Below are 16,327 nucleotides of genomic sequence, written 5' to 3'. Positions count from 1 at the left end.
ACAGAGAGCTGGGACCACAGTATCAAAGGCTACTATCAGTAACACTGTGCGCCGCCAGGAACCCAAATCCTGCACTGCCAGACGTGTCCCCCTGCTAAAAAAAGTACACGTCCAGGCCCGTCTGCGGTTCGCTAGAGAGCATTTGGATGATCCAGAAGAGGACTGGGAGAATGTGTTATGGTCAGATGAAACCAAAATAGAACTTTTTGGTAGAAACACAGGATCTCGTGATTGGAGGAGAAAGATTACTGAATCAAACAATGTGATTTTCTGGGTTTTTTTTCCACATTCTGTCTCTCATGGTTGAGCTTTACCCATGTTGACAATTACATGCCTCTCTAATGTATCACTGTGTATATATATATATATTTTTTTTTTTAGTTTGGACCCTATTAATGATTACATCCTACACAATTACAGGAGCAGTGATCACACAAAGCTGCCTGCCTTTGTCAGATCTTGTTTAAGCGTTACACATCATCGTTGACGTATTTTGACATTAAAAGGTAAAGGCGCCAATTACTAGTTAAACGCAGTCTTTGTTATCTTGTCTTGACTGTCGACTGATTTCGCGCATGCGCACGTCCGGTCATGTTGACGAATGCTAAAACAGGAGTCAACATGTCCACCGCTGCTGCTCAACAAAACAATAACCAAGAACCAGGACTTCATGGTACGTAACACCCTGCACGTTCATATGACAATCCCAAGACCTCTAAAGTTTTCTCTTGTCCGAAGTGGCGCTCGTGTAATTTTGGTTAAAGTTGCATCGTCTAAAAGCGTTTCCTCATCTTGGCGAGTCGTGGGTGACGTACACTGACGTCTATGAGAGATATCCAATAGGATTTTGCGTTGTTTTTACTGATGGAAATTATAGCCAATCGCATTGTCAACTCAAAGTAGGGCGGACTCCCAAAATGAAAACAACGTTGAGTCAGGAAAAAAATGACAAACATTGCTTTGTTTTAAATTTAACGAATTTCCTTGCAATCGTTAGGTGTAAAGTAATTGTGCTGTTGTTTCTTTCTTACGCTACTGCTGTTTTAGCAGTCACGGTCTGTCTAATTTAAACACTTAAAAACGATGATTAGACGTTATTGGCGACAAATATTTTTTGCACTGTCACTGATAACAGAATATTAGAAACATTTGACTCACAATGGACCTAAGGTTGTTTCACATTTACGAAAATCATTTTAATGTGTATGCGCATCATACAGAATGTAAAACAGCGTCACTTCGGGGTCTGTTATGCAACAGAAGCCTGCATTGTTGACATGTTTATAAAAATAGAATCGGACGTTCTCAGGCACGTCGTTCTCATCGTTTTTATAGTTCTTGCGTTCCTTTTTTAAATAGTTTAATATGAATTGACGAAAGAGGTTTTTAGTGCGATTAGTTTGCATTTTGTTAGCAGCGAAGCTGGCTGTCATAGATTGCGTAACGCCCTCCTGGTGAGGAAAAAAAGCTCTCGCTCTTAGTAGGGCAGTGGTACAAATATGAACGCTATCACTGATGGCAGTCCAGATAATCTGAATCCAACGCGCCATGCAAAAGTGGTTAATACATCAGATTATATGTCGAATACTCTAAAATTCCGTTGAACCTTTTGTGTGTCCAAGGCTCTTGGGTGGAGTTGGAGTTGAATGGAAACACAGGAGCTCAGGGTGTGGACACCAGATCGCAAACATCAGCCGCTGCAGACCAAATAAATGCAAATGCTGGCATGAGTCAAACTTTACAAGTGGTTCCTGAAATAGATGAAACCCTAATCGGAGGACTAGAACATGTGCCGTCATCCTCGTCCATTCACAATGGAGACATGGAGAAGATCCTGTTGGATGCACAGCATGAGTCCAGCCCGAGTAATTCTTCGTGTGACAGGTGGGGCTGAAGATATTTGACAATAGAAGGTACTCGTCCTTCTAAAAAAATTAGCATATTGTGATAAAGTTAATTAAATTATTTTCTGTATTGTACTGATAAACATTAGACTTTCATATATTTTAGATTCATTACACACTACTGAAGTAGTTCAAGCCTTTAATTGTTTTAATATTGATGATTTTGGGGAAAAAAAAGTCAAGAAAAAACAAAAATCCCTATCTCAAAAAAATAGCATATTTCATCCGACCAATACAAAAAAAGTCAACCTTCATTTAGTTATATCAGCTATGCACTCAATACTTGGTTGGGAATCCTTTTGCAGAAATGACTGCTTCAATGCGGCATGGCATGGAGGCAATCAGCCTGTGGCACTGAGATGTTATGGAGACCCAGGGTGCTTCGATAGCGCCCTTAAGCTCATCCACAGTGTTGGGTCTGGTGTCGCTCAACTTCCTCTTCACAATATCCCACAGATTCTCTATGGGGTTCAGGTCAGGAGAGTTGGCAGGCCAATTGAGCAAAGTAAATCCATGGTCAGTAAACCATTTACCAGTGGTTTTGGCACTGTGAGCAGGTGCCAGGTCGTGCTGAAAAATGAAATCGTCATCTCCATAAAGCTTTTCAGCAGATGGAAGCATTAAGTTCTCCAAAATCTCCTGATAGCTAGCTGCATTGACCCTGCCCTTGATAAAACACAGTAGACCAAACCAGCAGTTGACATGGAACCCCAAACCATCACTGACTGTGGGTACTTGACACTGGACTTCAGGCATTTTGGCATTTCCTTCTCCCCGGTCTTCCTCCAAACTCTGGCACCTTCATTTCCAAATGACATGCAAAATTTGCTTTCATCTGAAAAAAGTACTTTGGACCACTGAGCAACAGTCCAGTGCTGCTTCTCTGTAGCCCAGGTCAGGCGCTTCTGCAGCTATTTCACACACGCACGGTGGCTCTGGATGTTTCTACTCCACACTCAGTCCACTGTTTCTGCAGGTCCCCTAAGGTCTGGAATCGGCCCTTCTCTACAATCTTTCTCAGGGTGCGGTCACCTCTTCTGGTTGTGCAGCATTTCCTGCCACTTTTTCCTTCCCACAGACTTCCCACTGAGGTGCCTTGATACAGCACTCTGGGAACAGCCTATTCGATCAGAAATTTCTTTCTGTGTCTTTGCCTCTTGCTTGAGGGTGTCAATGATGGCCTTCTTGATAGCAGTCAGGTCGTCAGTCTTGCCCATGATTGCAGTTTTGAGTAATGAACCAGGCTGGGAGTTTTTAAAAGCCTCAGGAATCTTTTTCTCAGGAGTTTTGAGTTAATTCGTTGATTCAGATGATTAGGTTAGTAGCTTCTTTAGAGTACCTTTTCATGATATGCAATTATTTTTAATATAGGGATTTTTGTTTTTTCTTGTCTTTTTTGCTAAAATCATCAATAGTAAAACAAAATTCTTGAACTACTTCAGTTGTGTGTAATGAATCTAAAATATATAAAAGTCTAATGTTTATCAGTACATTACAGAAAATAATGAACTTCACCACAATATGCTATTTTTTTTTCGAAGGACCAGTTTTTTCAAGGGCGTAGGTTTGGTCTCAATATTGGTAGGGACGATATAACAGCATAACCTGCATGGACACAAAAAGCTGGGGTCTGACATTAATACGACCAAACAGATTGGATGAACAGGTGTCAGGGCTACAGTTCTCACCAATATCGACCTAATTAATTGATAGGCTAAATGACTAATGCAAAATAAATCTGTATTGATTTATCCTAACTTTCACAATGCAAATTTATAACATCTTAATCTGATAATTTTTCTTAAATCTAGTCGAATAATTTTTTCTGTCTTGTTTTGAGTGTTAAAGGCTAGTTAACAGTTTATTCCATCAGATTATTTCATTTAATTTAAGTAAATATTTCTATTCATTCTTGTTGAGCCCATACATCCAGAAGTTAATAATTTTTCACCTAAACCAAGAAAAAAAATGCTTTCAAATAATGTTTTGAACAATATCGATGATTGAATTAAGAACATTTCTACTTGAAGCACTGGCACATAATTTCACGTATTTTTAATAGATTTACACTAAAAAGAAGGCAAGGCAAATTTATTTATACATCACAATTCAACACAAGGCAATTCAAAGTGCTTTACATCTCATGAAGATCGTAAAAATCACATTAAAATCAACAGAACATAAAAACAAAGACAATTGAAATAGGAAATAAAATTATACATAAAAATCGCATTTAATCACGAATAGAATAAAAAATTTAAAAATAAAACAAATACTACTACTGCTGCTAATAATTGAAATCAGCAATGGAGATAAGCACAAGAGGAATAGAACGCAAATTGATTGACATATGTAGACAGTTATGGATATGCAGTGTTAAACAAAACCGTTTTTAGCCCTGATTTAAAGGAGCTAACAGTTTGAGCAGACTTCAGACCTTCAGGTAACTTGTTCCAGAGGTGAGGAACATAATAACTATAAACTGCCTCACCCTGCTTTGTTCTTGTTCTTGGAACATACAGGAGACCGGTTCCAGACGACCTTAGGGGTCGAGATGTTTCATAGGAATCTAACAAATCAAGCTTGTATTTTGGTCCAAGGCCATTAAGTGTTTTGTAGACGAGCAGTAGGGAAATGAATTCAAGTTTATTTGTTGTTTTTTGTTTTTTTTTGTTTGTTTGTTTTTTTCTCAGTTTTAAGGAGGTGGGTTTTTGCAGTGCATATGTATTGGTTCAGGTGATACACCATTCGATTCAAACCTTTGTTTTCAAAAAATAAAAAGGAAACATTTTGAAAACTTCCAGAATAAATGTCTGGATTTTATTACCAAATTAAATTGTAATATTTGAACACAAATTATATTAACATACACAGGAAAAACAAAATTGTTAATCATCTCTTAACTATGCAGGAATGCAAAAAATAAATATTTGTCTTAATACCACTCAAAATTGTCTAAATTAAATATGACCAAAAAAAAACTTCTTAGTCAGGTAATAACAAACATAAATAAAAATGGAGCCTTCCTGGGGTACTTTAAGACCACATAAATAAAAAGAAAATTATAACTGGGGTAAAGGGGGTAAACCTTGGTTTACTACATTTCTTACAGTTTAATTAATGTTAACAGTAGAAAACATACAGTAAGGTATTTCTCTCAAAGCAGCTTCCTCCTTGTGTGCGAGAAACTCGCACAAATTAATGTTATGCTAACTCCGATGCAAGTTGGAGTTTCAGTAGCAAAATTAGCGGTGAGTTGTCTACCTCCACAACATAGATGTCTCTAAATTACTTACAGTGGCTGCTGCTGGTGGGAAAAAACTTGTAATATCCCTCGTCTTCGAAGGGGGCGGAAGAGGCAGCGTGTTGTATTCCTGTTGGGCTGTAAGACAATCTAAATTACAGTACCTATATAACTGAAGTCATTATATACAGTAATGCAAATACGGTTGCTTTAAACGTGGTAGGGACAATTTTAGCATCCTGAAAAGTTGGTAGTGTTATGTCCCTATGCAAACCTACACCCTTGGTATGTGTCAATTATTTTGAAGCATACTTATTAACTAGAAAGTGTCCACTTAGTCCCCACAGGCCACAAAGTCCAGACCAAGATGAGGGTCAGATCACTTTTGACGTGGACATGTCCAGTCCAAGAGTCAGTCAGGTAAATGTCACACCGTATTTCAAAATAAATTTGTTTTTATTGTAGTTACATGTAAAAAATGAAATAAGTAATGCTATGTTTATGTGTATAACTTCCTCATTTTGATGGTGTTAGCAATGCGGTACCCAGTGTCAAGTGGGGGTCACCATTTACACTTGAGAATTAAAATCCCCTTACATTAATTACTGCTAACTTGTAATTCTGTGCATTCCTTTCGTTATACAGTGGTACCGCTACATACGAAGTTAATTATTTCCAGGACCTTGTTTGTAAGTCGAAATGGCCGTATGTCGAGCAGGATTTTCCCATAAGAATATATTATCATTCCATTAATTCATTACGCAGCCTGAAAACCTACACAAAATCATTAATAAATACTACTGGTACTATTACAAATGGCAATTACACATATCAAAACAAATAAATTATAAATCGGAATAATAATCCAGTATTAATAATTCCTGTAATAATGGAACGAATCGGGTTCTAATGTGACGGATGTGTTTTGCATGCTGTAGCTAAACACACTGCGTGGCTGACAAGACCGAGTGATAGAAGACTTTCTTTTTTCATGTCCAGCTGCTGCGGACAGTAGGCATGTTGTGTTGCACAAGTTCTGAAATAGATGATTAAAAACCTGACAAAGCTGGTGATTTCTTTGGCGATGTTATCACAATAATAATTGTCACCTTAATTTATGAAGACTGGCGAGTGGAAGTCTGAGGAGGACAGTCGAGATTGTAAACATTCCACGGCCGTATTGTCTAGCCAGTTCGCGGAGGTGCACACCACTCTTTTATTTTTGTATCATTTCCGTCTTCATTTCAATGGTAAGCGTCACCTCTTTCCTTTTTTCACCACCTGCACTAACCTTGTATCCATGCTGATTTCTCTCAAAAGAAAATCCGCCTTGCCTCCGTCTTGCGGGAAAACAAAGAAACTGCGGCGCTCTCATAAATCGTCGTATTTAGAGTACAGTGCCTTGCAAAAGTATTCGGCCCCCTTGAACCTTGCAACCTTTCGCCACATTTCAGGCTTCAAACATAAAGATATAAAATTGTAATTTTTTGTCAAGAATCAACAACAAGTGGGACACAATCGTGAAGTGGAACAAAATTTATTGGATGATTTAAACTTTTTTAACAAATAAAAAACTGAAAAGTGGGGCGTGCAATATTATTCGGCCCCCTTGCGTTACTACTTTGTAGCGCCACCTTTTGCTCCAATTACAGCTGCAAGTCGCTTGGGGTATGTTTCTATCAGTTTTGCACATCGAGAGACTGACATTCTTGCCCATTCTTCCTTGCAAAACAGCTCGAGCTCAGTGAGGTTGGATGGAGAGTGTTTGTGAACAGCAGTCTTCAGCTCTTTCCACAGATTCTCGATTGGATTCAGGTCTGGACTTTGACTTGGCCATTCTAACACCTGGATACGTTTATTTTTGAACCATTCCATTGTAGATTTGGCTTTATGTTTTGGATTATTGTCCTGTTGGAAGATAAATCTCCGTCCCAGTCTCAGGTCTTGTGCAGATACCAACAGGTTTTCTTCCAGAATGTTCCTGTATTTGGCTGCATCCATCTTCCCGTCAATTTTAACCATCTTCCCTGTCCCTGCTGAAGAAAAGCAGGCCCAAACCATGATGCTGCCACCACCATGTTTGACAGTGGGGATGGTGTGTTCAAGGTGATGAGCTGTGTTGCTTTTACGCCAAACATATCGTTTTGCATTGTGGCCAAAAAGTTCAATTTTGGTTTCATCTGACCAGAGCACCTTCTTCCACATGTTTGGTGTGTCTCCCAGGTGGCTTGTGGCAAACTTTAAACGAGACTTTTTATGGATATCTTTGAGAAATGGCTTTCTTCTTGCCACTCTTCCATAAAGGCCAGATTTGTGCAGTGTACGACTGATTGTTGTCCTATGGACAGACTCTCCCACAGACAGCTGTAGATCTCTGCAGTTCATCCAGAGTGATCATGGGCCTCTTGGCTGCATCTCTGATCAGTTTTCTCCTTGTTTGAGAAGAAAGTTTGGAAGGACGGCCGGGTCTTGGTAGATTTGCAGTGGTCTGATGCTCCTTCCATTTCAATATGATGGCTTGCACAGTGCTCCTTGAGATGTTTAAAGCTTGGGAAATCTTTTTGTATCCAAATCCGGCTTTAAACTTCTCCACAACAGTATCTCGGACCTGCCTGGTGTGTTCCTTGGTTTTCATAATGCTCTCTGCACTTTAAACAGAACCCTGAGACTATCACAGAGCAGGTGCATTTATACGGAGACTTGATTACACACAGGTGGATTCTATTTATCATCATCGGTCATTTAGGACAACATTGGATCATTCAGAGATCCTCACTGAACTTCTGGAGTGAGTTTGCTGCACTGAAAGTAAAGGGGCCGAATAATATTGCACGCCCCACTTTTCAGTTTTTTATTTGTTAAAAAAGTTTAAATTATCCAATAAATGTTGTTCCACTTCACGATTGTGTCCCACTTGTTGTTGATCCTTGACAAAAAAATTAAATTTCATATCTTTATGTTTGAAGCCTGAAATGTGGCGAAAGGTTGCAAGATTCAAGGGGGCCGAATACTTTTGCAAGGCACTGTATGTCGTTGGATGTAGAAACAAATGGCGAGTCAAATTTTACGTCGGATGTCGAGGTACCACTTTATTCCATCACTGCTGCATATCAGCTGTGGGATAACCCAAAAAATGCAAAGCTTAAGAAAAAGTTCAAATTGCACAACCCCAGAATTGTTTGACTGAGTCCACAGTGCGTCATTGTTGTGATGATCTCTAAGGTACACCTACAGTTTTTTCCTCCTTTCACATTTGCAGTCAGAAGAAGAAGAAGGCGCAGACAGAGAGGATGATATACTCATGAACAAAGAAGTAGATTGGGTTGCCGATTGGTCCAGCAGGCCAGAAAACATTCCACCCAAGTGAGAAGGCGCTCAAGCTTCTTGTTTAGCATCTTGACGAGGGCTTTAACATGATGTTCCAATTTGATCATTTCAGGGAATTCCACTTCAGGCACCCCCGGCGTGCGGTGTCCCTCAGTATGAGAAAGAGTGGAGTCATGAAGAAAGGTGGCGTATTCTCTGCTGAGTTCCTCAAAGTTTTCATCCCGTCACTTTTCATTTCACACATCCTCGCTCTTGGAATCGGGTAAGAAATTGTATTTTTTATGGCTATTCACACACCGCCTGTGATTAGCGTCCTTTCATGTTTTTTTGCACCAGTAGACTGATTTTATGTCATGCAATATTATGACAGGAAATGATGATTAAAAACACAATTCACCTTTTCGCTACATCAAGTACCGTAATTTTCTGACTATAAGCCGCGACTTTTTTCCCTTCATTTTGAATCCTGCGGCTTATAGTCCAGTGCGACTTACTTTATTTGGGTTAATAGGTAACACTTTATTTGACAGTGGCGTCATAATACTGTTATAGACTGTTATAATTATGACATGACACTATCATGGGCATTACTGAATGCTTAGGACAGATGTCATTAAGTGTCAGCTGGTATGTTATGTCATTAACTCCATTTATGTCCCACTTGAATCTTTTACATCTATTCAAAAGTGAAATGATTAGGCGGATAACACTAAATGACATCTGTTATAAGCATTCATTAATGCTCATGACACTGTCATGTCATAATTATGATTGTCTAATGCAGTACTTCTCAAATAGTAGGGCGCGCCCCCTCAGGGGGGCGCAGAGCGATGCCAGGGGTGGCGCGTGTGACCTCGGGGAACATGCTTTATTTATTTTTTTTTTTTTTTGCTGTACTAGAATAAAGTGTACTTGCACATCCACTCAATGGGTGGCAGTGGCGCTCTCATTTTCAAAGTGTGCGCAGTATTTTTGAAGTAAGCAAGAGCGCACGGAAGAGACTCATGAATGAAGAGCTGGAGAGCTGTGCACCGTTTTCGAAAGCCATCTCACGCAGTGACCCACTGTCTTCTCCGGTTCTCACGTGTCCGCCCGAAAAGTGCCATTTTCGGCTTGGGATCGTCACGACGACCGCCCTCACCTACGGTTCTCCCTCGGCCGCCGAGAATACACTTTTTTCGGGCCGTTTGGCTTTTGGCTTTGACATTTAATACAGTGGTAGACGAGGAAAGACCACTGTTTACTGTGTCTAAAAATGATTATAGCGGACAGCCGGAAGCCAAATCAATTAAGACGCCACTTAAAGACATTAGACCCCAATCTCATTGATAAGCTGCTTGGTTGTTTTTCAGCGAAAACGTGCCGAATTTTGCCAATAATCGTCCCGCTTTGTCAGTGTTATATCAGTAAACCAGTGAGCACTGTTAGCAGTGCAATATACCCCACATCATCGCAAACTGGAGGTGATACTAGGAGCAGCGAAAATAAAAACTGTCCTTCTGTCCAAAGACACTTTTTTCCCTTCTTCTATTCAGTTTTGTTTTTTCGGTCAAATTTTTTGGCATATTGTCCTCATGAGTTAATGTTTCTAATCAATTTGAATTTGTTAGTATTTACTGATTTTATTTTTCATTATCAAATGGTCAAAAATGTACCTTGAGTGTATTTTTACAGTTTGGATGTTACTTTTTTTTTTTTAATTCAGGCAAATTGATGCGTGTTAAGTCTTTTCTGTTACAAACAAAACAATGTTAATAAAGTTATACTTTATAAGTTGATCTCTGTTATTTTCTCTAATAGGAAAAAAAGGACACAATGTGAGGCAGAGGTGTACTTATAATATTAATGGACAAATGATACTATTTACAGTGGCGGCAGAGTTTGGGGGGGGGGGGGGCGCGAAACATTTACGTCTTCCTTGGGGGGGAGTAACAGAAAATAATTGAGAAGCACTGGTCTAATGACAGTCTTATGGCGCCACTGTCAAATGAAGTGTTACCAAATACCATAATTAGCAATTAATGAAACAATTGAAACAGTAAATGAAGAAATAATTTGCACAGAACATGAATGTTGATTGTTATTTACATCTGTAGCGCTGCAATGCATGCTAGGAGATAGGGGTGTGCTGTGCCATCTTAGGCACCCCACAATTCGATTTGATTACGATTCAGGGTGCTACGATTCGATTTTTGAACGATGATCACGGTATTGACGATGATCACGGTTATCGCAATTATCACGATTATCAACGCATCGTACATTACTGATTAATAAAGTAGCCAAACAAATTTACGTCCATTATTTATTTAAAATATTCTTAGGATTCAACAGGAACGATGGAAACATGCCCATACAACAAAAAGCTGCCCTTAAGCTGCTTTTTTATTTATTTATTTTTTACAAGAAAGTGCAAAAACATTAACCATTTTAAAGGGAGTACTTATTTCTCTCAACAATACAATAAAATTTACACTGGTGGAATGAATTCCAAATTTTCTGGACACTAAGTGTCTTTAGATATAAGACTTCTTTTAACCAATATACTTTGTTTTCACAGTGTTACCTCCATTGTGTAACTCTTGGAGTGACAGGTGGAAATCACAACTGCTCTTGATCACTTTTAACTTGTGGCGTTTATTGCCGAGCACATAAAAAAGTCCGGCAGCCTCCAACATCGCCACACACACACTAATTACAGCGCGCACACTTTCTTTTCTCCCTGCCCGCCCACGCGCACACACACCTGTCAGCTCCTAGGCAGCACTTGCAACAACAGATTTCTGTACTATTTCGCATGTTTGTAGTGTTACCGCAGTACTTAATCATGGTTTTACACGTTCTGCATATGAAATATATGATATCGAATTAGCTTAGCGCTCGGCGCTAAGTATTAACATCTCAAAAACAACAACAATAAAGGCTAAGCAGTCCAAGAGGGTTCATGTACTCACCTCTTATAGACGCACACAGGTCTTAGCAACACACTCAGGACATTTTTCAATTGAAATGCCTAAAAACTACTGCTGGACATCTGAAAGACAAGGAGCAACGAACCATCTCTCTTCCCCTCTTGCTCTAAAAAATAACTTGCGCACCGGCGGTAGCGCTTTTGTTCCTGCCACTAATTTGTTTTCCAGTCTTTTGAAAAGGAGTAAATCTGTCTCCCCATCATAACGTTGTGCGTGCGTCCGTTAACGGTGTCCGGGCGGCAGATGTGTCTTGAGTTTCGTTCCGCTACGAGCGGCTGTCATAAAGTTATGAGGGAAAATCATCGTCATTTAACCTTTATGAATCGTAATCGAATCGTAACGTGTCGTATCGCGATGCATGTAATAATCGATTTTTTGGAACTCCTCTACTAGGAGCCATGTTGGACGACGACAACAAGTGTTGACAGCAGAGGTTGACTGTCTCCCCCAAGGGAGCAGTGATGGGCAAATGAAGCTTCTTGAAGCAATGGACCTTAGTAGCCAGTTGGTTCAAAGCTTCATGGTGGTTCATTTGGTCTTATGACTGTCATATTATGCCGTTGTCAGATAAAGTGTTACCAGTTAATATCTTTTGGTGTAAATATCCCATAGGGTTAGGGTTTATAGGGTTAGGGTGCGGCTTATCTATGAACAAATGCCGTTTTCATGTCAAATTTGTTGGATGGCGGCTTATAGTCAGGTGCACCTGTTAGTGTGAAAATTCCGGTAGTTGTCTTTATGTGAGACATTCTTGAATTATTCAATTCAATTTATTTGTATAGTCCTATATTACAACAAGTTTGTCTCAGAGGGCTTTGCAGAGTCAATATGATACACAATCAGATAGAGTAGATGAATTAGATGAGTTCAAGTCCTGGGCATCCCCCATCCTTAGAGCCTCCATGGCGTCAAGGAAAAACTAAAAAAAAAAAAAAAAAAAAAACATGGGAAAAAAGAGAAACCTTGGGGAGAACCACAGTCAGGAGAGATCCACTCCCAGGACGGACAGGCTATAGAAGCACCAGGACTGATGATGGGTATTAGCAGAAGGAGTTCCAGTTTGTAGAGACGCAATGGAGTGAGAGAACTTGAGGGGGTCCATCTAGCCAGATGAGACGGGTGGGTGACGAGGTTGTCCATCCAGCCAGGGGTCAGGATAGTCAGGCGGCTTCGGCTGAAAAATAGCCCCTCCCCCAGAGGGGAGGGGGGAAAGGGGACACCGGATGACTAGGGATGAAGAGACTAGTCAACTAGATATTAGAATTTGAAAAGAGAAATAAAGTAAAGACAAGTGGTAAGTAGCGTGAAAAGCAGGGGATAGGACTCAATGGCTGTACTTCCCCTGGCATTATAGCTTCTTGTGCAGCTTAGACTGAATTGTGAGTCCAGTCTGTTTTCAACTAGCCTGACCATAAGCTTTGTCAAATGGGAACGTTTTTACTTAGTCTAATCTTAAATGTACAGACTGTGTCAGCCACTTTAATATGAGGTGGAAGCTGATTCCATAAGACAGGAGCTTGGTAACTACAGGCTCTAGCTCCTGCTGTACTTTTAGAGACCCTGGGAACTACCAGTAGACCTGGTTTCTGAGAACGAAGTGTTCTGTTGGAGCATTATGGAACCAGAGCATCTGTGAGATTAGATGGCCCCGAACCATTGATGGTCTTAAATGTAAGAAGGAGGATTTTAAATTTAATTCTAAACTCAACTGGAAGCCAGTGAAGGGCTTGGAGCACAGGGGTGATGTGCTCTCTTCTATTAGTTCCTGTTAAAAGTCTTGCTGCTGCGTTCTGGACTAGCTGAAGACTTTTTACAGAACTTTTAGGACAAGCTGTGAGTAAGGAGTTACAGTAATCCAATCTAGATGTAACAAACGTGTGAATTAATTTTTCTGCATCGATTTTAGACAGAATATTATGAACGGATTTATGTAATCTGCTTTTCATGTCATTAATTCCCTGTTTTGTTTTCGAAGGGTGTACATTGGTAAAAGAATCGCCACAGCCTCCGCCAGCTCTTACTGAGTAGAAAAACAGTGCCTGGATGTCCTCCTGTCTTTCAAGCAAGCTGTTATCACTTGTTTCTCTGCAGTCATCGTGCACCAACATTTGCCCTCCCAATCCATGTTGATTGTGTCACATTGTAAGTGTATACACACGTTGTAATGTGGTTATTCCTTCTCAAAATGACCCAAAGTGCCCCAATGAACTGGGATCCACTCCATAACAAACCCTGATTCAGTTGGATAAAATTCAGTCTGTGATCTAGTACAAATACAAATGTTATAAGGGTTTGGCATCAGTGGGCTTTGGTTTGAAATGGGTTTCTGAAATGTCACTCATTTTTTTTTCTGTTGTTTTGTCACCAGACAGTCTGGTCTTCTAGAATTTAGATAATTCACTGTACTACCCTACTTTTACTAGCCAGTGTCTATGAACCAAAAATATGCGCCATATCTAAAATATGAAAAGTACAGGTGACTGAAGGAACTTGTAACGCCTTAACTTTTTAAGCAGAACTTTAGAGGTACCGTTGTCGAAGTAAGCTAATATTGCTGCGCACGTGTTTTTTAAAATAGAAGCTTGATCATTTTAACCTTAACTGGTTTTCTTTTTGAAGTTTAAAATCTTAAAACTCGATCTTAACTTGTAGCCAGCAATTTTTTTTGCATTTTGTGGTATTTAACTATGTTATGATAGTGGAACTTGAGCTAGGCGGCAGTGTACGTGACCTATGCTGCTTTTTATTTTATTTTATTTTTTGCCTTGATATATTGCTTTTTAATGCATATTACAGCAACAATGACAAAGTGTCAAATTAATGCAACTGCACATTTGTATTGTTTTGAAGTTCCCTGATATGTTTTGCTATTTAAAAGCAGATGTGAAGATACTTAAAGCTGTGATCTGCGCCCATTCGTAGAAAGTCCTGATATTGCATCAACAAAACATCATATTAATGCACAATATACCTGCCTATATAATGTCAATGGTGTGTTTTTAACCGTCATCTTCTTCACCGTTTGAGGCAGAACTCACCATGGAAAATACTGTTTCTAGAATTGTTTTCATCTAGATGTCACTGTCTATAATCATTTCCATTGTGATTTAATAGGTAGGCCTATAATGCGTGTAAACTTACAACAAACAAAAGTAAGTAGACAAGCATTTACTAATTTAAGTGCATGTAATTTCTGTATATTGTTGTTGATAATGATACTGAAGATTAATGACTGGATTAATGTCAGTATTTTAAAATTGATGACACTGTGGTGTAATGTGAAACCCAAACCTATTATTCTAGCTGCTGTGGTAGATTAAGGTTTTAAAACAATCAGTGTCAATACGTCACAAACATACTAACTCCTTCTGTTCAATATCACTATGGGTTTGTGTACAGTTAGTGAGAAAGTGGCTAGCAATATAACATGAGGTTCCATAATGGAATTGTAATCTTAAACATGTCTCTGATCATTGACATACATCTGCACAGCTAGTAAACAAGTAATTGAAGACAATGGAAACTGAACTGACTTTGTACTGAATAAAGCAGAAAACTGGTCATCTGGAAGTATGTCCCCATTTATTAACACAGCAGTTATGCTTATTGACCATTAGATGTCTCCAAACTAAGATGTTTGGATTTTGTTATGTGAGCAGAGTATTTGCATGGTGCAAAACATTGAATGAACGATAAATTAGGGTGACCATATTTTGATTTCCAAAAAAGAGGACAGTCAACCCGGCCTCGAGATACTTAAATTTTACTCGAAGTTCACTCAAAGATGCCTTGTCAAGTTCGAAAATAGACCCTTAGGTAGACATTTGTAAAATTACCCAAAAATAAGGAGAGAAGACACTCAGTTTTCTTGGCCAAGGAGAGCAAGGAGGGACTAGACAGAGAAATGCTAGATTACGCTGTATAGTCACCAGAATTGATCTAAAAAAAAAACTCTTTGCTCTTTCTTTTATTAGGGGTTTGTCCTAACACAGAAGGGTGCCGCCCTAAAGGGAGGGGGAAAGCAAGCTGGAGACACACATGTGATTTTGGTTGGCTATGTGTGAGCATGTAGGTGGAACTAACTAAATACACGTGTGTAAGCAAGGGCACATAGGTAAAGTGGTCAGAATGACCCAGACACTTCATTTATGCAACGCTGCGGCCATGGAAGATGTCCTCGAATGGAAGATTGTCCTCGAAAGTCTAGACGAAAGTCCAGACGTAAGATGCTGAAGATGTCCTAGAAGGTCTAGTTACGCAATGTTGCGGCCATGAAGCAAGGCAGTTGTCACCCCGACCCTTTTTAACACTTTGTAACACTTAAACATTATACCTAGTATAGCAAGCAATAATCATTTACTGGTTATATCAAATAAGAAAAAATATGGCAATATGTATTATGTATGTATTAGGTATATATGAGCACAAGCAAATATTCAATCAATCAAGCAAATATTCAATCAACCCTCGATAATTAACTCAACATGCCTTATCACTTTAATATATTTAAAATGTGCCTCCTCTGTCTAAATAGAAAATTCAGTTTTATAACAAAATAGTTATACAACAAATTAAAATTCTCAGAGGTTACTCAACAGGCTTTATTATTCCTAAAATAATAGAACAATAATAACATAAAAAAAGACTAGAATGAAATAATGATTCAAAAAAGTAATGCCTCTTCTGAATTGACAAATCATCCTTGAACAAAATCGATTTCTTTTCAATTCTTGCTTTACAAATAACTAATCTGTAATAATGTTCTAAATAATAGCTCCTCTGTAGAAAATACAATTTTAACAAAAAGCTCTTTTCTGTTTCCAGTGAAATAATGTAAATCAAACCGTAGCCTCACAACAATACAAATTTGACAGAACAAA

At 39.1% G+C, this 16,327-nt stretch overlaps 1 protein-coding gene across 1 annotated transcript; it reads left to right on the top strand.

Annotated features, from left to right (window-relative positions):
* The first annotated feature begins 538 nt into the window (after window positions 1–538).
* Window positions 539–15,010, top strand: bnip3la (BCL2 interacting protein 3 like a). The gene is made up of 6 exons (XM_057832779.1): window positions 539–673; window positions 1,623–1,884; window positions 5,487–5,568; window positions 8,408–8,511; window positions 8,588–8,737; window positions 13,423–15,010. Exons 1-6 carry the CDS (start codon window positions 592–594, stop codon window positions 13,469–13,471), a joined length of 729 nt encoding a protein of 242 aa, XP_057688762.1. The 5' UTR covers window positions 539–591; the 3' UTR covers window positions 13,472–15,010.
* The last annotated feature ends 1,317 nt before the right edge of the window (window positions 15,011–16,327 follow it).

The sequence above is a fragment of the Corythoichthys intestinalis genome, chromosome 3 (assembly GCF_030265065.1).
Source record: "Corythoichthys intestinalis isolate RoL2023-P3 chromosome 3, ASM3026506v1, whole genome shotgun sequence".
NCBI lineage: Eukaryota > Metazoa > Chordata > Actinopteri > Syngnathiformes > Syngnathidae > Corythoichthys > Corythoichthys intestinalis.
Note: the sequence above shows the minus strand (reverse complement) of the source record. Positions and strands in the feature narration are given on the sequence as shown.

Bases quoted from the DNA above. Each gene is read 5' to 3' on its own strand.
- bnip3la (XM_057832779.1), top strand. From the start codon at position 592: ATGTTGACGAATGCTAAAACAGGAGTCAACATGTCCACCGCTGCTGCT. The intron at 674-1,622 runs GTACGTAACACC...TGTGTGTCCAAG, and splicing joins CCAAGAACCAGGACTTCATG to GCTCTTGGGTGGAGTTGGAG. The intron at 8,512-8,587 runs GTGAGAAGGCGC...TGATCATTTCAG, and splicing joins CCAGAAAACATTCCACCCAA to GGAATTCCACTTCAGGCACC.